Below are 24,255 nucleotides of genomic sequence, written 5' to 3' on the forward strand. Positions count from 1 at the left end.
GCGCTTCATGATTACAGAAGCCTTAGAGTAGCTAGCTAACAGTAGGCTTCAACTTGCAATGAAAATGACTTTGGAAAATTAGAAACGCATAATATCTGAAATGTAGCTAGACTTGCTGTTAATATGGATGATTGCTTCATGACCATGGTTGGCCTTAGTTTGAAGATGTAATCCGGAGACAGGTATTTTATACAACAGCCTTCTGTGTTCTCTTTTCAACTCCAGCGGGCATTCTACTGATTTCACTTCTTCCATGACAACAACATTGTTGATTTCCTCATCATCTGATTCGTTTTCAAAGTCAAAGAGAGTTAGCATGGCACGATCGTTCTCCAGAAAGTACTTGTTTTCACAACTTTTTCCCACTGATCTTTGTCGATAGAGCCTGCTAAATTCATAGCAGCAATGTTGTTGGGAGCAGTAGCAACCCTTTTGCAGTTCTCCTTGGCTATATCTTTATTTTTTAACTTCTCTAGGGCCAGTGGGACGAAATCGTAACAGCCAGTGGAATCCTGTGGCGCGTTATTCAAATACCTTAGAAATGCTATTACTTCAATTTCTCAAACATATGACTATTTTACACCATTTTAAAGACAAGACTCTCGTTAATCTAACCACACTGTCCGATTTCAAAAAGGCTTTACAACGAAAGCAAAACATTAGATTATGTCAGCAGAGTACCCAGCCAGAAATAATCAGACACCCATTTTTCAAGCTAGCATATAATGTCACATAAACCCAAACCACAGCTAAATGCAGCACTAACCTTTGATTATCTTCATCAGATGACACACCTAGGACATTGTTATACAATACATGCATGTTTTGTTCAATCAAGTTCATATTTATATCAAAAAACAGATTTTTACATTAGCATGTGACGTTCAGAACTAGCATACCCCCCGCAAACTTCCGGTGAATTTACTAAATTACTCACGATAAACGTTCACAAAAAACATAATTATTTTAAGAATTATGGATACAGAACTCCTCTATGCACTCGCTATGTCCGATTTTAAAATAGCTTTTCGGTGAAAGCACATTTTGCAATATTCTAAGTAGATAGCCCGGCATCACAGGGCTAGCTATTTAGACACCCACCAAGTTTAGCCCTCACCAAAGTCAGATTTACTATAAGAAAAATGTTATTACCTTTGCTGTTCTTCGTCAGAATGCACTCCCAGGACTTCTACTTCAATAACAAATGTTGGTTTGATTCAAAATAATCCATAGTTATATTCAAATATCCTCTGTTTTGTTAGTGCGTTCAAGACACTATCCGAAGTGTAAAGAAGGGTGACGCGCACGACGCGTTTCGTGACAAAAAAAATCTAAATATTCCATTACTGTACTTCGAAGCATGTCAACCGCTGTTTAAAATCAATTTTTATGCCATTTTTCTCGTAAAAAAGCGATAATATTCCGACCGGGAAAGCGTGTTTACGTTCAAAGAGAAAATAAAAACATGGGATCCCCTCGTGCACGAGCCTCAGTCTGATGGTCCTCTGATAGACCACTTACCCAAGGCGCTAAAGTTTTTCAGCCAGCGGCTGGAATTACATCATTCAGCTTGTTCCCGGGTTCCGAGAGCCTATGGGAGCCGTAGGAAGTGTCACGTTACAGCAAAGATCCTACATTTTCAATAAACAGAGCCAAGAAGCCCAAGGAATGGTCAGAGAGGGTACTTCCTGTACAGAATCTTCTCAGGTTTTTGCCTGCCATATGAGTTCTGTTATACTCAGACACCATTCAAACAGTTTTAGAAACTTTAGGGTGTTTTCTATCCAAAGCCAATAATTATATGCATATTCTAGTTTCTGGGCAGTAGTAATAACCAGATTAAATCGGGTACATTTTTTTATCCGGCCGTGTAAATACTGCCCCCTAGCCCTAACAGGTTAAACGTTGTCGCAAGGATTATCTGAGCAGCTCATGTTTTAGACAGAAGCCTGTGACATAGCAGACCAATCAGAACTCATGTCTCGTCATGTCCAGCCCATCCATTATCTCAGCCAATCATGGCTAGTGGGAAGGTTCCTCCCTTTGTCTGTGGCTAAACCAACTAGGCTCGTAATGTAACATTTTTATTCATATTTAAGGATGACATACAAGTTTGTTATTAACGCACATGAAAGTTCACATGTTCAAGAAGGTATTTCTGGAAAAAAAATAACATTTTGATGAAAATATATTTTTTACGTTCAAATTCCTCTCCTGTGACGCAGTGACGTCTGTCATACCATCAGCTTTCTTAAACGGATCGCAAATGACCCCTCGGCCTTATATGTTTGACCTTCGACCCAGCCCTACAGGTGCCATAGTACACATATCTACACAGCTGCTCCAGTGTGTTCCCAGTGTGTTTAGCTATGTCGTTAGCATGCAGCCAGTAGCGTGCAGCTTTAACAGAATGGTGCTGTGGAGGAGTGTGTTGGCCATGGCCCTTTTCAGATGAGGCAGTGATCAGTGCTGACAGTTCATTATGTCATTGTGGAGGGAGTGGAAGCGTGGGTCTGTGTGTGGGCGGGTGGTGGAGCAGAGGAGGATGGTGGAGAGGAGACTCAGGCCTAATGGGAGTGGATGGAAGTGCTTCCCTTCTCATCACACATCACTCACATTTACATGCTTACATCTCCAGCAGGCCCTGGAGCCGGGGAACTGCCAGTCAGCCAGATGAGGCGGAGTGTGTGTGTCTTAGTGTGCTGAGTGTGAAGCTGGTGATCGCAGACGCCATTGAGTGTACAGTACATGCATCATCTTGTCTTGATTAATATAAGCACTGTACATTATGAAAAAGCTTGGGTCATGGTGTTCCTCCATCATTATGTTCTTTCTTCATTATTAATATAAGCTTGTCGTGTTGACATCTTCGCTCTTCCCTCTGTCCATTATTGATGGTGTTGGCTTCAGTGTGAGTGCTTGTACAGGTGATGTGAAATTATATATTTGAAGTTGAACCAATACGTGTGTGTGTGTGTGTGTGTGTGTGGTGTGTGTATACTAATGTGTGTGTGTGTGTGTGTGTGTGTATAATGTTGCAGGTGATGTCTCCTCTGTCTGACTCGATCCTGGCTGAGCGGATGGTCAGGGTTCTGGAAGACAAAGTGAGTGTGACAGAGCTGGGAGTGCAACTGGTCTCTGGCCTCTCTCTGTCCCTCCAGCTCAGCCCAGGGAGCAACAGGGCCATCGTCGCCACGGCTTCAACACAGGAAGTCATGCAGAAACTCAAACAGGTAACCACACACACATGACTCAGCAACCTACTGCACCAAACATACAGTATCATATGTTGACCAAAAGATAGAAATTGAATATGGGAATTTTCAAAATGTTTATATGTGATAAAGGTAAACTGTAACTTTCTCACCCAGAATAGCTGGGGTCACATTGGCTGCCATTTTATCCTTTATAGTGAATATGATCGGATTCTGATATCAAAGTATTGATCTAATCTCAATGAAGATGTTTGCTTCTGAAACTGACACATTTTCAGAGGAACAGCTGCAGAGACCTACTGCTCAGCTGAAATTCTCATGTGCTTTTAAATCTGGCTAATTAAAACATCTCTGTACATCTGTCGGGGTTCTCTCTCATTACTTCTACACTCACTCTTTCTTTCTTTTTCTCTCTTGATAAAGATGAAAAGATGCGATTCCTGCAGATACCGGTTGCTTGTCTAGTAACAGTAACAGTTTACATTGACAGGGAGCATTCTTTCCTTTTAAGCTGCAGTGTGTCCCAAGGGGAGTTGGTGTTCTAGAGTAGACATGTGGGTAGAGATTGGCTTTGTTGAAGCGCTACTCAGACAGTGTTGTTTAGTTTACCCTTTTGATGGAAAAACAAGACTGGTGAAGCACTGATGTGTGTGCGTGTGTGTGTATCTGTCCTCAGGAGTCTCTTATCAGTGCCTGGCTTCAGTTCAGTGATGGCTCCATGACCCCTCTGGACCACTATGACCCCGCCCACTTTGTGCTCACAGCCACCTCATTGGACGAGCAGGTGGTGACAGTACAGCGCAGCACCGAGTGGAAGTGGCCGGTTATCGTGGCAAAGGGCGAAGGTCAAGGGTTACTGGTGCGCGTAGAGATGTCATCATCAGAGATCTGCCGGAAGACGAAGCGAAGCATCATCCTGGCAGCCGGGGTAGGAAACATCAGTGTTAGGTTTGGCAGCTCTGAGGAGCTATACAGCCGCCCCGGAGGCAGAACCCGACCAGACCCGCCCTACTATGGAGGCTCCATCTCTGACATTGAGGCTGGAATCATGAATCGGGACGCTACCACGGTTAAGGCCTCCATCCCGGTGAGGCCCAACGGGGACAGGCTATTGGCCGACGGAGGAGTCCCTGGAGAGTTCTCTGAGTTCCCTGCCCAGGCGGAGCTGCCGCGGGGCCGCAGCACAGAGGAGGACCTGTTGTCGTCCCGCCGTAGCCTCACAGACCTGGAGATCGGTATGTACGCCCTGCTGGGGGTCTTCTTCCTGGCCATCCTAGTCTTCCTCATCAACTGCATCTCCTACGCCCTCAAGTACCGCAGCAAGGAGCTGCCCCTGGAGGCCCCTGAGGCATTGCCTCATGCCCACGACTGGGTGTGGCTTGGCCAGGATGAGGGCCTGTGCCTGCAGCAGCAGCAGGATGAGCTGGGCTCAACCCTGGAGGAGGGTAGCCAGCTGCTGAATGGAGGGGCCCTGAAGAGCAGTGCCCAGGGAAGCTGTCCGGGAGGCAGGAACGAGTCACTCAACTCACCCACCACCAAGAGAAAGAGGGTCAAATTCACCACCTTCTCCAACGTCAAGCCCAATAATGGATGCCCAGTTCTGAGCCCACTGGCACTCGGACTGACCAGCGACATTAAGTGGGTGTGTCCAGACATCGAGCTTGGGGACTCGCAAGAGCTCCGAAATTACATGGACAGGTTGAACGAGAACGCTACAAAGAACATTGTATAGAGGCGCTTGTATTTTTAGTGGACGAATGAGTAACTCTAACACACCCGAATGCCTTCAGAGTAAGGAGGGATTGAGGGGTGCGTTTTACTGAAATTGGTTGGCACTGTACCTTGCTATGACAACAAGATGGCGCGTTCCAGCCATTGTTGTTTCCATTGTTACTATCGGAATGGTCGAGGATCAGAAATGAGGGGAAACTCAAATTGCCATTATACCACATTGGATATGTGGGAATTTTTGAACTTGAATGACACTTTAATTAGTAGATATATCTGCTTCCTGTCTTTAATTTTAGATAAGCTTATTTCATTTTGTTTTTATGCACAGCTGTCTTTGTTGACTTTTTAAATGATAATGTCCTTATTCTGCTGTGTATTATGTTGTTAAGCAATTACAGAGTCTGAGAGAAGTGTTCAAAGCTTTTAAAATTGTAAATAAGTTGAGCATAGAGACTGGTTTGGAGTATGAGAGACAATATTTTGTAACATCTTTCTATAGTCTGTCCTCCTTTTTGCATTTAATTTTGTTCTCCCGAGATCAACATGCATGTTACTGAAGACAAAGACAAAGCCTGTCTTAGTTCTTGTTGATCCGTCAGAAATAAATGTGTACATACTGTAGAGTCCTCCTTATAAGACACATGCTTCTCTCACACACATCTCTGTCAAAGACATGACATTCATTGAATAGCTGAGCTCTAGGTTGTGTGTTTTCTTATTATTTTGTCTTTTTTTTCTTCTTTCCTTTTCTCTCTATTATTAGAAGGCAACAGGAGTGTCTCCTACTTGCTGTTTGTGACATTCTTTTGTTATTTTGTTGTCAAGGTAGTTGATATGATTCCTTTGACTGTTTCCAATTTCTAGGTTAAACCTGTAGCCTACATGGAGATTTTTACTCCTCGTGTAATTAGTTCAATTCTGACCTTACCTGTAATTATTGGTGAGCGTAACTTTTGGTGAGCAACATCGTGTTAAATCCCCATTTTGTATCTATTTATTCCACTTTCAGATGGACCATAATCACTGCAGATTATTTCACTAAGACTGAGCCATGGAACCCAAACACACAATACAGTACAGGTCTATTACCAGAACCAATGGTTGGTGCAGATCGGTATAGCATAAGGATACATTAAACTAAACTCTAATGACATGAGCTGCTGAGTTCCAGGTGGAATAGTGATCCGCTCTGACGCGTCCATCCCCTCCTCCCTCCCCGTCAATCAGATCCATAGATGTCCATCCCTTACTGTTTTCAGAGTGGCCTCTGGATTTGATTAAAACTAAAGGTGAAACCTCTCTCTCCTGTTTCTGTTTGATTCATTTGTCTAGACGTTTAATTCATCCCTCTATCTATCTGTCCAGACTGAGTTACCCATCCAACCTCTCCATTTCTACAAACCGACTGCTGCTCTAACGAGATTGGCAATTTGGTATTTGTGCATCTGCCAGGCAGATAGTAAGCTGGGGAAATAAGTTATTGTGATGTCTGCATCCCTAAAGTACTACTTCAGACCTGGCTGAACCAAGAGTTGTTTTACAACACCAGAACTATTTCCATATTTTGATCACATGTTAGCCTATGGGGACCAGAGTTTTTCCTGGTCAGGTCATGTGATTAGGAAAAACTCATTGGCCCTAATGACAAGTATCACAAGTATTTCTATAATTTACTCTAATGCTACTCATAGTGTATGTCACAGTTCTCTCTCCAACTCTAATACATTCAAAAGCGTTTTGTACCTTTCCTAGACAATTTGTATCTCTCCCATAGAACACAGGTATGGCTCCTCTTTGTGAATGGGAAAACTAATTAATGATTACTAGGATGTGGTTTCAAGCTAAATTATTGTACCCATTTAACAACCCAGATGTCAATATCCTAATGAAGTACGAGCCCCAGCAACTTTGAAGAGGAGAGCGGGAGGGATGCAATCAGTCCCCATCCAAATTGCTGAACTTTTTATGCATTTTCTGTGTGTTAGATAACACACTCTACCAATACAATACACTAAATGATCTTCTGTTGGAAGGGTTGGTTTTAATTTGAAGCGCAGTAGAGTTTTTGGAACCTTGTGCTTTTTATTGAAATGAATTGTTTGCAGCTCATCATGAGTAAAACATGAGTTGGTAAATCAAATTGAAAGCCTGAATTAATAAGTGGCAGAGTTCATGTCTTTGTGAACTGAGTATGAGAGAGTGTGAGTGAGTGAGGCCTTCCTTACTGTTGTTGGTCCTGTTGTCTCTTTCAGCTGTTCACTGTTCTTTCTCTATTGATCCTGGCCTTATTAAACAGATTAAACTCGCCCCACTTTCCCACCATATACTTGCTGTGCCTGTGTTTACGGCGCATGTACAGTATGCACAGTACTGGATGGCCACCGTTTTGCAAGCTCTGACTCAATTTTGCTATTTTGTGATTATTTTGAGATTCAGGTGAAGGGAAAACAGGTCACCTCTTCCCTCCATTCTACTGGCCAATGTACAGTCACTTGATAATAAGATGGATGACCTCCGATCGGGGATTTGCTACCAACATGACTCTCGGAACTGCAATATTCTTTGCTTTTCAGAAACATGGATCTTGGACAAGATATCCCCCACGGCTATCCAACGCGATGGATTCTCCATTCACCGGGCAGACAGGACAGTGGAGTCGGGGAAATAGAGGGGGGAAGGTTTTGCCTCTTCATCAACACCAACTGGTGTGCTAATTCCAGCGCGGTGGAAGTGTCGACTCACTGTTCACCCGTCTTAGAATACCTGATGGTCAAATGCCAACCCTTCTAGGGAGTTTTCAGCTGTTTTCGTGACTGCTGTATACATTCCACCCCAGTACAACACAAATAACAAGCTAGAGCTTAATGAACTGTACAAGGCTATAAACAAGCAGGAAGACCTACACCCAGAGGCTGTGTTTCTGGTTGCCGGCGATTTTAATTTGGTGTCACTAAGACATGTCTCCAACTCCACTAGGGGCAATAAAGTCCTAGACCACTGCTGTTCTACTCACAAGCAAGCATACAAGGCCCTCCCTCGTCCGCCATTCGGTAAATCAGATCATGACTCCATACTTTTGCTTCCTGTTTACAAGCAGAAGCTGAAACAGGAAGTACCCTTTATTCGCGCCGTTGAGAAATGGTCATCAGAATCAGAGGTTATGCTACAGGACAGCTTTGCTAGGGCTGATTGGAATTTGTTTTGAGACTCCGCCAATAACATTGACGAGCTAACCACCTCCATCACCGGCTTCATTAGAAAATGCATCTGCGACATTGTACCCACAGTCAGGGTTTGCTGCTTCCCCATTCAAAAGCCCTTGATTAACACAGAGGTTGGCACAAAATTAAAGAACAGGGCTACCGCACACAGAGCTATTTCATACAACCCTGATGCTATAGCCAAGGACAGGAATAAGTACAAGAAGTCCCGCTATGACCTCCGCAGAGTCATCAGAAAAAGGACAATATAGGAATAAGGTGGAATCCTATTACACAGGCTCCAACGCCTGCCACATATGGCAGGGGCTACAGTCCATTACTGATTACAAAGGAAGACCCAATCGTGATCTGCCCAACGATGCCTCTCTACCAGACAAACTCAATGCATTTTATGCACGCTTTGACAACAACATCGAGCCGGGTGTGATCTTGCTCTCCGAGGCGAGAAGGGTCTTTAATCAGGTCAAAACTTGCAAGGCCGTAGGCCCTAACAATATTCCTTAACACAGGGCCCTGCAGGGGCCCCACAGGGGTGTGTGGTTAGTCCCCTCATGCACTCCCTGTTAAAGTAAGTAAGTATGGTTACTTACTTACTTTATTGTGTATTTCATATTTCTTATTCTTATTTCTCGTTTGTATTTTTCTAGTAATACATTATTATTGATTATTGCATTGTTGGGTTCTGAGTTTGCAAGAAAGGCATTTCACTGTAGTTGTGCATGTGACATTAAAACTTGAATCTTAATAAATGGTTATTTCACAAGTACTTCTCTATTGGAGTTGGCAGGCCTTATCACACCACTGGTGTGTGTGCGTGTGGGTGAGTGTGTGTGAGGTGATTTATGAGTTAGATCAGTGAACTTAAAGCAGCTGTGACCGTGGTGTTGTTCCCTCCTCCCCTGACATTGCATTTCTACAGGGTCAACTTTCGCAATGCTAAGCAGACACTCACTGAAGTGTTGTATAAGAGACTGCCTTCATCCAAACCATGTGTACAAAGCACTGCAATGGCGCAGCCCTCAGAGATAAGCACTGTAGTGGCAAGGGAGCCACAGAAACAATGAAGAGTTCATTGAGGGAAATGATTCATCGCAGTGTATTAGATACGTGTGGTTCGGTCCTATTCCCCCCGGCGCCGGTCTTATTGAGATACGAATTGAGATACTGCAGCTAACACACACCCCCCCTCTATTCCTCCATGGGACCCCTCTGTGGAAGAAGTGAGTTTGTTTTATTTTCTGCTTCTCGTTTTATCTCAGATGGTATTTCTGTATTTATGTCTATGTTGTCAGTGTCTGGTGGGGATTGGCACTTAGGGCTGTGATCGTGGTAATGATGACTGTTGACGCTCTTGTTATGACAGTGAAATAATCGACCCACCCACACTATAAAAGTCTACAGTAATTACATGTAATAGAACGTTTGTGCAGGTGTCAAGAAGGCAGGGCACAGGTAGGCTAGTGGTTAGAGTGTTGGGCCAGTAACTGAAAGGTTGCTGGATCATATCCCTGAGCTGACATGGTAAAATCTGTTATTTTGCCCTGTGCAAAGGCAATTAACTCACTCTTCCCTGGGTGCCGAAGATGTGGATGACTATTAAGGCAGCCCCCCGCACCTCTCTGATTCAGAGGGGTTGGGTTAAGTACAGAAGGCACATTTCAGTTGATTGCATCCAGTTGTACAACTGACTAGATATCTTTCCTTTCCCAGTACATATTGTAGGGAGATATAATATAATCAGGCCCAGACCCTCTCTAAAATAAGCAGCTTCTGTCTGGACAAATGATACTGTATGGTCACAAAACACAGTCTGCTCAGATCCCGGACATCGCAGACATCTTCTCATGCAGACTGACCTAACAGGTGTATGAGGATATGAGTGGTTGTTTTTCTCTCTCTCTCTCTGCCGTTGCTTGTACAGAGACAAATCAAATGTTATTAATCACATGCGCCGAATACAACAGGTGTAGACCTTACAGTGAAATATTTACTTATGAGCCCCTAACCAACAACGCAGTTAAAAAAAAAATAAGAATAAGAAATAAAAAGTAACAAGTAATTAAAGAGCAGCAGTAAAATAACAATAGCGAGACTATATACATGGGGTACCGGTACAGAGTCAATGTGCGGGGGCACCGGTTAGTTGAGGTAATATGTACATGTAGGTAGAGTTATTAAAGTGACTATGCATAGATGATAACAACAGAGAGTGGCAGCGGTGTAAAATGGGGGGGGGGGCAATGCAAATAGTCTGGGTAGCCATTTGATTAGATGTTCAGGAGTCTCATGGCTTGGGGGTAGAAGTTGTTTAGAAGCCTCTTGGACCTAGACGTGACGCTCTAGTACCGCTTGCCGTGCAGTAGTAGAGAGAACAGTCTATGACTAGGGAGGCTGGAGTCTTTGACAATTTTTATGACCTTCCTCTGACACCGCCTGGTATAGAGGTCCTGGATGGCAGGAAGCTTTGCCCTAGTGATGTACTGGGCCGTACGCACTACCCTCTGTAGTGCCTTGCGGTCGGAGGCCAAGCAGTTGCCATACCAGGCAGTGATGCAACCAGTTAGGATGCTGTCGATGGTGCAGCTGTAGAACCTTTTGAGGATCTGAGGACCCATGCCAAATCTTTTCAGTCACCTGAGGAGAATAGGTTTTGTCAGTCCTGTAGCTTAGCATCTGCTTCATCTGACCACTTTTTTATTGATTGAGTCACTGATGATTCCTGCTTTAATTTTTGCTTGTAAGCAGGAATCAGGAGGATAGATTTATGGTCAGATTTGCCAAATGGTGGGCGAGGGAGAGCTTTGCATGTTTCTCTGTGTGTGGAGTAAAGGTGGTCCAGAGTTTTTTCCCTCTGGTTGCACATTTAACATGCTGATAGAAATAAGGTAAGACCGATTTAAGTTTCCCTGCATTAAAGTCCCCGGGCACTAGGAGCGCCACCTCTGGGTGAGCATTTTCCTGATTGCTTATGGCGGAACACAGCTCATTGAGTGCGGTCTTAGTGACAGCCTCAGTCTGTGGTGGTATGTAGACAGCTACAAAAAATACAGATAAAAACTCTCTAGGTAGATAGTGTGGTCTACAGCTTATCATGAGATACTCTACATCAGGCGAGCAAAACCTCAAGACTTCCTTAGATAAAGTGGGGGGGGGGCAACTTTCCTTTTTTTCCCACTGAGGAGGCATGCAGCACAATCGCTGACCAGGGCTTCAATGTCGTGATCGATGTCTGGCCACCGCACAAGGTTTCAACATCACTGCTTGACCTTCACTATGCCCAAGTGATCCTTGTGCGCCATTGAAAGAACACGCATACACAGGCCACTCAGGACCATAGTGCAAAACCCTTGAGAGACACAGACTCCTTCCCAGCAAGAAAGTTCGTGCTTCACCCTGGTGAAAGTCACCAGCTCTTCCTGCACACGCACATCCAGTGCGTGTGTAGGTGCGCAGGGTAGACAGTATGGGATCCTGTTCCGATGCTTGCTTCAGCTCCTCCAGTGCTTCTCTTTCGCCCACAGAGTATAGTTGTTCAGTGGAGCTCAGGGCAAGGCGACTGCATTGGGCCTCATAATGCCATTCTGCAGCTGTGAGAGGACAGCTCTAGTACTCCAGCTGAGGCTTCACAGGTGACAATGGTGGGGCAGATGGGATCAAAGTGAGCCAATACTGGGACTGTGGTGAGCTGGCTCTTCAGTTAGCAGATCGCATCTGAGAAGGCCCATGGCTCATCCTTCTTGAGGAGCTGGCGAAGGGGCGCTGTGGTCTGAGAGTGGTGGGGCAGAGACCGGAGGTAGTAGGCTGTCATGCCCAAGAACGAGGCCACCTGAGAGGCTGAGGTCGGTTCCAGGATGCGGAGGACGGCTTCAATGTTCGACATGAGTGGGGCAATGCCTTTGGCCGACAGGCGGAACCCCACACACTTGACGGCTGGAGCTGCAAAGGTGAACTTTCCACCATTCAGGGTCAGGTTGTTCCGCAGTAGAGCACTGAATACTCTGTGGAGTAGATGGTCATGAATGTGGAGGTCAAGGCCATGGACCATGATGTCAACCAGATAGACTGCCACCCCGGGTATACCAGCGAGGATGGTGCTCATCACCTTCTGGAAGCAGCTGGGGGCAGAGCTGTCCAAAAGGTATGCATGTGTATCTGAACACACCAGCATGTGTGACAAAGGCTGTGAGGTCTCTGCTGGCTGGGTGGAGGGGCACCTGAAGAAAACCCTGGCGCAGGTCGAGCTTCGTGAAGACCGTGGGGCCATGAAATTGTGCGGTCAGCTCCTCAGCTGTAGGCAAGGGGTACTTACCCGGGACAACAGCTTTGTTCACAGCACAGAGATCCACACAGGTCCAGATTCCACCTGACTTTTTGGTTGCGATTACCAAGTTTGAAATCCAGGGGGCAGCGTTGACTGGCTTAATGATGCCTGCCTCCAACTGTGACTGGAGATCTTTTGTGACTTCATCAAGCAGTGCAAAGGAATGCACCGCAGGGGCTGCATGACTGCGGTCACGTCCGGGTTCACTATGGGCCTGTGAGTAAAAGCTGTGAGGCAGCCCTGTCCATCAAACAGAATTGGCCAGTTCTGTTGCCATGTGCTGGCGGATGGTGGATAGCTGACCGACTGTCATCTCTCAGTGTGAACCCCAAGCCTGTAAAGAGGTCGAGGCCCAGGAGGTTGGCACCCCGCTTTGCAACGTGAAATGTGAAGAATGGCAGATGCTTGGCGCCGTTGTGCACTGGGACCTGGAAGGTGCCTGCAATGTCTATCTTGGATCTACCATACCCACAGAGGGCAGTGGAGGGCTGTTGGAGTGGTAGGTGACTGAGAAACTTGTAGTAAGTGTAGCTGCACAGTGCATGTATTGAATGACATATGGTTAGTGGAGATGGTTCGGATTTCAGTGTGCTCATGTTGAGAGCGAGATGAAAATAAGGGCCTGTTCTGGGTGGAGCTAGTAGCTGGGGCAGAATGACACACTTTAGCCAAGTGATTGTATTTTGAACAGTTCTTGCATATTTTCCCACGGGCTGGGCAGTTTGACGCCCTTGAATTGTGAGAGCTAGCCCCACAGCTACTTCTGTTTGTTTGTCTGTGTGCCTGCAGCACGGGCGTGCCGGTGTCTGTGTCCATGCTGCTATAGACGTGGGAGGGTGTGCGCAGCGCGTGATAGTTGTAGTGAGCCTGCTCGGGCTGAAGCTGCTGTGTGAGTATGGCTGGGGGCTGAGTATATGCTGCAGAGCTGTCTGTTAGCCCAGTAGAGCATTCCAAAGCCGTTTCAACCTGGAGTGCTATTTTAATAGCTCCATCAAGTTGTAAATGATCCGATTCCAAAAGTAGTTTCTCTCTTGTCTTTTCACATAACGTCCCCTCTATCTGAAAATCCACTGTCCCTCTGTACCGAGGGAGTGATGGAGAAGTGCTGTCCTCCGCTTGTGGAGATTGTAGAAAAGTCCATAGCTTCAAGATAAGTGTTAAAACTTTCAAGCCAGTTATTCCACGGGACTGGAGGTTCACCAGACAAGGCAAGGAATGGTGCTGGTGGTGGTAAGCTGAATTCAGCCATCTTCATCGCCAATGTTATATCTAGCTTAGCTGTAAAAGAACGCACATCTGCACAGATTCACATTGTACATTACTCTGTCGTTTAATGACATGTGCCACTCATTCTGACAACCCATTCATCCGTAAAGCAGCACACTGTCGTAAACCATAACAACGTACAGTACGACGAACAGCACGTCATACCATACATAACAGGTAGGTGGATAATTTGTCCAGATCTGCAATAGGTTAACTAGCAATCATTCCACACATAAAATAATTCAAATCTGCATCAATTTTCTATAGAACTCCACAAGAACATAGAGGAATAGCTGAAAAGCAGCGGAGAGGCTAGGTGCGTCATTGTGCATGAAAGAGTCAAGACATGTCAAGACATGTCATGTCAAGTCAAGAGCCATACAAATGTAATTTACTGTATAATGGATGTCTCTCTTCATATTTCGAAAAATTGTTAAATCATGAAATTCTAAATAATAATTTGTGAATCGCAAACAGTAAAATACATTTTTTTGCTATGTCCTGTCGAATTGTGTCGCTGCAAAAAAAAATGTATATATATTGTTCTGAACAAAAATATAAATGCAACATGGAACAATTTCAATGATTTCACTGAGTTACAGTTCATATAAGGAAATCAGTCAATTAAAATAAATTCATTAGGCCCTAATCCAGTGTCGCAGCTTTCAATGGGGACAAGGGGGGACATGTTCCCCCAGCATTCTGAAAGAACATTTTTGGCCGCCTCAGTTTTATCATTGGAATGTGATACAAAACGAGGCAACTGGGTGCTTTAGGACCATGCAGACATCTCCGAGCGGTCAGGTAGGCTGTTTGGAGTGTTTATCCCCCAAAAATGTAATATTATGTCCCCCGCACTTAAAACCAAAGTTGCGCCTCCCGAATGTGAGGGCGGTGTCTCTGCAGGCCAACTCCCGACGGGCGTCCTCGCGCAGACTGCAGCGATAATGGTCGATCCTGTCGTTCCATCCCGCGCCGGCAGCCAGGGTCTGAAACTCCAGGGCGAACTTCTGGGCGCTCTCGTCCCCTGCCTCAGATGGAAGAGGCGTTCACCCGGCTCTACTCTCGGGCGGGTGGTCGAAAACTGGCCCACTCCAGGGCTTTCCCGGTGAGGCCCGAGACGAGGGCGGACACCCTCTCACGGCCCGAAGGAGCCGGGTGGACGGTTGCCAGGTATAGGTGGACGGTTGCCAGGCAACAGGAACCCCTGGCAGTTCGCAGCCATCCCATCGTATTCCTGGGGAAGGGATAGACGAATCCCACTAGGACCAGGAGAAGGAGGGGCGCGTCGTGGAGACCCCGGTTGTGCTGGTGGAGGCGCTGGTAGAACTCCCTGTCTCTCCCAGCGGTCCATTGTCTGGACAATGCGGTCCATGGCGGTGCCAAGATGGTGGAGCATTGCTGCGTGCTCCCGGACGCGCTCCTCCACCCCTATACGTGGGGTACCTGCTCCTGCTGACTCCATAAGTTTGGTCCAGAATTCTGTAAGGGGTGCGTACTGGCGGCAGAGAAGTCAGGTGCAGGAGAGCAAAAACTGTGTTTACAACGGCACAGTTTAAAACTTCTTATGGATTAAATCCCGTTAACGGGATCAATTTTTTATAACATCCGGTGAAACTCTAGAGCGCGAAATTCAAAAAAAAATATTACAAGTATTTAACTTTCATACATTCACAAGTGCAATACACCAAATTAAAGCCTGACTTCTTGTTAATCTAGCCACCGTGTCAGATTTCAAAAAGGCTTTATGGCGAAAGCAAGCCATGCTATTATCGGAAGACAGAACCCCATCAAACAAACACATGACAATCATAATTCAACCCGCCAGGTGCGACACAAAACTCAGAAATAACGATATAATTGATGCCTTACCTTTGAAGAACTTCTTCTGTTGGCACTCCAATATGTCCAAAAAAGAACACGAAAAGGGCATCAAGACTGTCACATGACCTAATCATCACATATGGTCCTTTTGTTCAATTAATTCCCTCGTTATATCTCCAAAATGTCCATTTATTTGGCGCGTTTTATTCAGAAAAACACCGGTTCCAACTCGCGCAATATGACTACAAAATATCTAATAAGTTACCTGTAATCTTGATCCAAACATTTCAAACAACTTCCCTAATACAACTTTAGGTATTTTTTTATGTAAATAATCGATACAATTTAAGACGGGATAAACTGTGTTCAATACAGGATGAAAACGAAGTGGAGCGAGCTTTTAGGTCGCGCGCCCCAACCACAACACTACACTAGACTCGACCCTCGTTCTGAACAGCAATACTTCTTCATTACTCTAAAGAAAAACATCAACCAATTTCTAAAGACTGTTGACATCCAGTGGAAGCGATAGGAACTACAAGCAGGTGCCTTAGAAATCTAGATCCACATACATTTCACATTTACATTTTAGTAGACACTCTTATACAGAGCGATTTACAGTAATGAATGCATACATTTCATACATTTTTTTTCTTCCATACTGGTTCCCCATGGGAATCGAACCCACAACCCTGGCGTTGCAAACACCATGCTCTACCAACTGAGACACACAGGCCATAGAAATCCATTGAAAACACTGTCACCTCAACAACAAAGAAATTCCTGGATGGTTTGTCCTCGGGGTTTCGCATGCCAAATAAGTTCTGTTATACTCAGACATAATTTTAACAGTTTTAGAAACTTTCGAGTGTTTTCTATCCAAATCCAATTATATGCATATCCTAGCTTCTGGGCCTGAGTAGTAGGCAGTTTACTTTGGGCACACTTTTCATCCGGATGTGAAAATACCGCCCCCTAGCCCAAAGAGGTATTAATAATAAAAACAACCGGAAACAGAACAATCAATCAATGGGTACAGAACCCGTCGCACACCAGAATAACGTGCACAAGCATTTACAATAAACATTTCCGGACAAGGACATGGGGGGAACAGAGGGTTAAATACACAACATGTAATGATGGAATTGAAACCAGGTGTGTGGGAAGACAAGACAAATCAAATGGAAAATGAAAAGTGGACCGGTGATGGCTAGAAGACCGGCGACGCCAACCGCCGCCCGAACAAGGAGAGGAACCAACTTCGGCGGAAGTCGTGACAACCACATGGTCATCCCTACTGCCTCTGATCTGGCAGACTCACAAAACACAAATACATCGTTTGTAAATTATGTCTGAGTGTTAGTGTGTACTCTTGGCTATCCTTACATTTTAAAAACAAGAAAATGGTGGCATCTGGTTTGCTTTATATAAGGAATTTGAAATATTTATACTTTTACTTTAGATGCTTAAAATATTTTATCAATTACATTTACTTTTGATACTTAAGTATATTTAGAATCAAATACTTTTAGACTTTTACTCAAGTAGTATTTTACTGTGTGACTTTTCACTTTTACTTGAGTAACTTTCTATTAAGTAACTGTATAAATATAGCATCAAAATGTGGAAAGTCAGATTTCCCTGTAGCTGATCAGCCGGCTCTGATCCCAGTGTAATGAGACAGGCAGGGAGAGTGAGCTCGTCCATGGTGGTCGCCGACCCCTCTGATCCCAGTGTAATGAGACAGGCAGGGAGAGTGAGCTCGTCCATGGTGTTCGCCGAACCCTCAACCTCCTGGCCCGTAGCCCTGCGTGGTGTCTACTGTGCCCCAAAACCATGCTGAAGTGGTCATATCCATATCCACATTTATAAACACAGGGTTGCTACAGTTAATGTTATTTGTGGTGGTGACCATTATTTATGAGTACATTTTATGAGGGGGAGGGTGCGCAATTTTTTTTTTTTACAGTACAAGGGGAGGGTCATGTGAGTGGGGTGCAGTTGCCCCAGTACATTTCAAACGGTCCCCTTAGATGATACTGGTCCATTGTAATGTGTTCTTTTCACCATTCAAAGCCAGTATGTTGGAGAAATGCATTAGAGAACATAACATATGTACTAGAAAGGGGATTCATAGGTTAGTTCTGTACTGTACACAGAAAATAGCATGTACGTACAAATCAGACAGTGATCAAATGGATATGGCAGCTGTGTGAGAGGCGTGGGATTGCTTATCGTATATTGTAAAATTGAAGCGAAGTGAGTGGTATGTATCTGTAAATTAATATTTGTGTGTGTGTTTCGGTGTGCGCATGTGTGTGAATGTACAGTGCCTATAGAAAGCATACTCTCTTGTAATTTTTTCACATTTTGTTATGTTACAAAGTGGTATTGAGATAGATTTAATTTCAATTTTTGATGATTTCATTAATCTCAAAAAGTATTTTTTTTGCAGATTGTTGACAAAAAATTATTCAATACCACTTTGTAACACAATAACGTGAAGAAATCCAAGGGGGGGTGTAAACTTTCTATAGGCACTGTGTGTGTGTGTGTGTGTGTGAGCGGTAGAGAGAGAGAGAAAGAGATATCACCTGGTGTCGGACAACTTTTTTAATGTCAAACATCTGTGGAGCAAACAGGGCCTTGGAGAAGCTTTTATCTCTTGTTCAAAGAGGCGACAGAATAGTCTCTCTTTACCCTGGTACAGTCAGTGAGAGCGTTGACAGTCAGGCCGAAAGGGAGACAACAACAACAACAAAAAGACATCTTTAGATGTTAGATCTGACCTGTCAAGACCCTCATCATCACCCTGGATTTTCAGGAAAATAGGGTGACTCAGCAAAAAAGATGAAACCATCCTCGAAGGGTAAAGTCTTATACTTCCCAAGCTATTCCCAATGCTCATAGACTGTCCACAGAAACCACACAGCTACAATATTTACTTGGTATGCTGCTGACGTCAATACATACTGACGAATATGTCTGGTGCTCTGGAGATATTTTGATGGACATTCAAAAGAGCTACTACTTCAGATAATTTTTAATTACCCTCCCTTAGGACCTGCATGTTCCCCGTTGCTCGGTGACATCGTGACACTCTTTCTTGTGGCAAGACAAATCGTTAGTAGAGCATCTCTTAATTTGAGGCTGCAGCAGCAAAACAGGTCTCTCAATATTTAATGTGCTGTAAAAAAGGGATCAGATGATCTGTGTCAGAGGAGAGGAGGCCCTTGCCAAGCCTAATGTCCCTTCATCTCAGGTTTGCGATTTATAAAATTATAGCCTGTAGCTGACGGCTGACAGGAGAGATTACCAGCCCACTCTGAAGGAAAGGTGCATCTCAGAGCCCCCGCTGGAGCTCCAATCAATTCAATTCTCGCCTCGGCTTCATTTTTTTGTCCATTAAAATAGCATCAAATTGATCACAAATACAGTGTAGACATTGTTAATGTTGTGACTGACTATTGTAGCTGGAAACTACTGATTTTTTTTATGGAATATCTACATAGGCGTACAGAGGCCTTTTATCAGCAACCATCACTCCTGTGTTCCAATGGCACGTTGTGCTAGCTAATCCAAGTTTATAATTTTAAAAGGCTAATTGATCATTAGAAAACCATTTTACAATTATGTTAGCACAGCAGAAAACTGTTGTGCTAATTAAAGAAGAGGCGACTCCGGGATGCTGGCCTTCTAGGCAGAGTTGCAAAGAAAAAGACATATCTCAGACTGGCCAATAAAAATAAAAGATTAAGATGGGCAAAAGAACACAGACACTGGACAGAGGAACTCTGCCTAGAAGGCCAGCATCCCGGAGTCGCCTCTTCACTGTTGACATTGAGACTAGTGTTTTGGGGGGACTATTTAATGAAGCTGCCAATTGAGGACATGTGAGGCATCTGTTTCTCAAACTAGACACTCTAATGTACTTGTCTTCTTGCTCAGTTATGCACCGGGGCCTCCCACTCTTTCTATTCTGGTCAGAGACAGTTTGCTCTGTTCTGTTGTACCAGATTTTCAGTTTCTTGCCAGTTTCTCACATGGAATAGCCTCCATTTCTCAGAACAAGAATAGAATGACGAGTTTCAGATGCAAGGTCTTTGTTTTTTGCCATTTTGAGCCTTTAATCGAACCCACAAATGCTGATGCTCCAGATACTCAACTATTCTAAAGAAGGCCAGTTGTATTGCTTCTTTCTTTCTTTTTTTTCACCTTTATTTCACCAGGTAAGCTAGTTGAGAACAAGTTCCCATTTACAACTGTGACCTGGCCAAGATAAAGCAAAGCAGTGCGACACAAACAACAACACAGAGTTACACATGGAATAAACAAGTGTACAGTCAATAACACAATAAAACAAATAAGTCTATATACAGTGTGTGCAAATGGCGTGACGGGGGTAAGGCAATAAATAGGCCATAGTAGTGAAGTAATTACAGTTTAGCAAATTAACACTGGAGTGATACATGAGCAGATGATGACATGCAAGTAGAAATACTGGTGTGCAAAAGAGCAGAAAAGTAAATAAAAAACAATATGGGGATGAGGTAGGTAGATTGGGTGGGCTATTTACAGATGGGGTAAGTACAGCTGCAGCGATCGGTTAGCTGCTCAGATAGCTGATGTTTAAAGTTAGTGAGGGAAATTTAAGTCTCCAGCTTCAGCGATTTTTGCAATTCGTTCCAGTCATTGGCAGCAGAGAATTGGAAGGAAAGGCGGCCAAAGGAGGTGTTGGCTTTGGGGACAACCGGTGAGATATACCTGCTGGAGCACGTGCTACGGGTGGGTGTTGTTGTTGTGACCAGTGAGCTGTGATAAGGCGGAGCTTTACCTAGCATAGACTTACAGATGACCTGGAGCCAGTGGGTCTGGCGACGAATATGTAGGGAGGGCCAGCCGACTTGAGCATACAGGTCACAGTAGTGGGTGGTATAAGGGGCTTTGGTGACAAAAAGGATGGCATTGTGATAGACTGCATCCAGTTTACTGAGTAGAGTATTGGAAGCTATTTTGTAAATGACATCGCCAAAGTCGAGGATCGGTAGGATAGTCAGTTTTACGAGGGTATGTTTGTCGGCGTGAGTGAGTGAAGGAGCTTTGTTGCGAAATAGGAAGCCGATTCTAGATTTAATTTTGGATTGGAGATGTTTAATATGAGTCTGGAAGGAGAGTTTACAGTCTAGCCAGACACCTAGGTATTTGTAGTTGTCAACATATTCTAAGTCAGAACTGTCCAGAGTGGTGATGCTAGTTGGGCGGGCGGGTGCGGGCAGAGAACGGTTGAAAAGCATGCATTTGGTTTTACTAGTGTTTAAGAGCAGTTGGAGGCCACGGAAGGAGTGTTGTATGGCATTGAAGCTCGTTTGGAGGTTAGTTAACACAGTGTCCAAAGAAGGGCCAGATGTATACAGAATGGTGTCATCTGCGTAGAGGTGGATTAGGGAATCACCCGCAGCAAGAGCGACATCGTTGATATATACAGAGAAAAGAGTTGGCCTGAGAATTGAACCCTGTGGTACCTCCATAGAGAATGCCAGAGGTCCGGAAAACAGGCCCTCTGATTTGACACACTGAACTCTGTCTGAGAAGTAGTTGGTGAACCAGGCGAGGCAGTCATTTGAGAAACCAGCACAACAGTTTAATCAGCAGTTTAATCAACAGTTTAATCAGCACAACAGTTTTCAGCTGTGCTAACATAATTGCAAAAGGGTTTTCTAATGATCAATTAGCCTTTTCAAATAATAAACTTGGATTAGCTAACACAATGTGCCATTGGAACACAGGAGTGATGGTTGCTGATAATCGGCCTCTGTACGCCTATGTAGATATTCCATAAACAATCTGCCGTTTCCAGCTACAATAGTGATTTACAACATTAACAATGTCTGCACTGTATTTATGATCAATTTTATTTTATTTTATTGGACAAATGACCCCAGACTTTTGAACGGTAGTGTATATGTACATATTCTCATTCACCCCTTTAGATTTGTGTGTATTAGGTAGTTGTTGGGGAATTGTTAGAACTAGAAGCACAAGCATTTCGCTACACTCGCATTAACATCTGCTAATCATGTGTATGTGACCAATACAATTTTGAATCCGGCAAAGAAAGTTATACTTTCTAATGTGACACCATTCGTTGGGGAGGAAGTGTTGGAGTGAGAGTTATCTTGTCATGGTCCACAATAAAAAAATTATTTTTGGATGCAAATCTCCGTTATTACTGCATTTGAGAGGGTTGGAAGAGGTGGGTTTGGATGAGGTGAATGGGAAGGATTTATATAGGGGGTGTGTAACGCCCTGGCCATAGAGAGGGGTTTTTTGTTCTTTATTTTGGTTAGGCCAGGGTGTTACATTGGGTGGGCGTTCTATGTTCATTTTCTATGTTGTCTGTTTCATTGATTTTGGCCGTGTGGCCTCCAATCAGGCACAGCCGTTGTTGGTTGTTGCTGATTGGGAGTCACATATAAGTGCCTGTTTTTCCGTTGGGGTTTTGTGGGTAATTGTTTCTGTTATGTATTGCACCTGACAGTACTGTTTGGCTGTCAGTTTTCTCGTTTTTGTGTATAGTGTTCTTTCGTCCATTAAAATCATGATGAACAATAACTCCGCTGCGCCTTGGTCTACTCTCTCTCCCGACAGCCGTTACAGTGTGTGTCAAGGTTTTGAATAAAGATAAATTAAAAAACAGGAAAGACACTCCTTGGAGGGTAAAACTGGGCCTTGATGACAAAGTAAAGCCAGCACGGAGAGCACTGTACAAGCCACCATTACAAAAGGGTACTGGTGATATGCAATGGAGGGTTTTGCATGTCAACATTGCAGTTAATGCTTTTGTTTCTGTCATTAACTCAGATGTTGGAGATGGATGTCCTTTTTGTAATGTAAGAGAAAAAAAATTCACTGTTTTATGGAGTGTGAGAGGATAAAGCCTCTCCTAGAAATACTAGAGTCTTTGTGTAAAGCTGTAGGGGAGATTTTCAATAGCACTGTTTTTATTTTGGGGTTTTAATATAGTAAGCAACAGAAAAGAAAATGTCAACTGTTAAATTACATTTTTGGACACGCTAAGATGTCAATATTTCTGAGTAGGAAACATAAGATAGACACGGGATATGGACAGGATGTAAGATGTGTTTTTAAGGGATTAGTCAAAGCGAGAATAAAAGTGGATTCTGAGTTCTTCTTGGATCTCCCATTGTTTGAAAAGTAGTGGGCTTACGAAGGAGCGGTATGTTTTGTGGAGGAGGGGAAACCAGTTTTTGTTGATCAAATAACTAGATATTTTTTTTAAGTATGTTTATTTAAGAATGACACATTTGTTGTTTAATTTCTGAAAAGAGACAGTGTGCCATTATTTGTGTTATACTTGAGTATAAAATAAAGGTTTTATAAAAACTCTCAAATGCTTTGGATCTCTCTCTCTCTCTCTCTCTGAAAGAGTACAGCTCGTTAGGAATCGGTTATAATGTGTGTGTGTAAGGTGTTGTGAGAGAAGAACAGAGAAGATCCTCAGGCAGGTCGTATACGTGTCAGCCTGTCTTCCTTTGCTCTTTACGTGTGCTCACTTTCACATTCAAACATTTATTTGCTGCCCTGACCTGACGTCGGCTGTCAAACACCCTCTGTCTGCCAGTGGACAGATTGAGTCCCAAATGGAACCCTATAGGGCTCTGGTCAAAAGTAGTGCACTATATAGGGAATAGGGTACCATTTGGGACACAGACCCTGTGCTGGCATTAGCATCCTGTTGGCTTGGAGAGTGTGGCCATTGTCCAGGAGGTAGAGTGATTCTCTGGAGCTCACAATGACTCAGCACTCGATGGAGCCAATAATTGGGGGTTGAAGTGTAAATGGCTTGCTAATTTAATTAACCTTGACCGCTATAGGTGAGGGCTAAATCTGATTTTTGGGGAAGCAGAGAGTCAGCCCGATTCTCTGTGTTTCTCTTTCCACTCAGACCCAGATTCACATTCATCTGGGTGGATGCTGGATCCAGACCACTAGTAAGAGTCACCGTTGGGACAAGGCATTTGTGGAACAGCTGGTTGTTTAAAAGCATAAAATGTGAATATAATTCATGGTGCCATTTGCAGAGGTGCCTAGGGGAAAGCAGCAGTGGAGCAATGTCCTTTTCCTAATGTGGCTAATGAGAGCTGTGGTGACTCAGGAGCCTATAACACACCACAGCCAATTAAGAGCTTCGATTCTTCACTAACAGCGTCCGGTTATAGCCCCATTTCTAATTAGAAAATGTAGCCCTTTTCAGTTAAAACTCCATTTACAGGTGGGTGGGCCACAACGTTCATTTTATGAAGCTAGATAAGGTCAAATCATATCTGAAGTCCAGACCAATCATACCATATAGAAATACTAGGCAAATGTTCACAGAGGAAGGCTGGGATTCCTGCTAGCTCAGCATGCAGTGAATGTACCAGCCTCAACCTCACCACAACAAACTGTTGTTTTGAAATCAGAGGATTTAGACATCTCTCTCTCTCACTATATTTCTCTCTCTCTCTCTGTCTCTCTCTCTCTGTCTCTCAATATTTCTCTCTCTTTCTCTCCCACTATATTTCTCTCTCATTCCATTCTTCTATTCCTCCCTCACATCCTGTATTGTGACGACCCTCCCACTCTGTCTGCCGTATTCTCTCTGTTCTTGTTTCCT

The 24,255-nt window shown here is 44.0% G+C and overlaps 1 protein-coding gene across 1 annotated transcript; it reads left to right on the top strand.

Annotated features, from left to right (window-relative positions):
• The first annotated feature begins 3,044 nt into the window (after positions 1-3,044).
• LOC123728734 (transmembrane protein 132D-like) lies at positions 3,045-6,245 on the top strand. Its single transcript, XM_045701388.2, has 2 exons — positions 3,045-3,233; positions 3,892-6,245. The coding sequence occupies exons 1-2, from the start codon at positions 3,045-3,047 to the stop codon at positions 4,945-4,947; spliced, it is 1,245 nt and encodes a 414-aa protein (XP_045557344.2). The 3' UTR covers positions 4,948-6,245.
• The last annotated feature ends 18,010 nt before the right edge of the window (positions 6,246-24,255 follow it).

This window comes from Salmo salar, chromosome 01, assembly GCF_965601325.2.
Source record: "Salmo salar chromosome 01, fSalSal1, whole genome shotgun sequence".
NCBI lineage: Eukaryota > Metazoa > Chordata > Actinopteri > Salmoniformes > Salmonidae > Salmo > Salmo salar.

Bases quoted from the DNA above. Each gene is read 5' to 3' on its own strand.
- LOC123728734 (XM_045701388.2), top strand. From the start codon at position 3,045: ATGTCTCCTCTGTCTGACTCGATCCTGGCTGAGCGGATGGTCAGGGTT. The intron at 3,234-3,891 runs GTAACCACACAC...ATCTGTCCTCAG, and splicing joins TCATGCAGAAACTCAAACAG to GAGTCTCTTATCAGTGCCTG.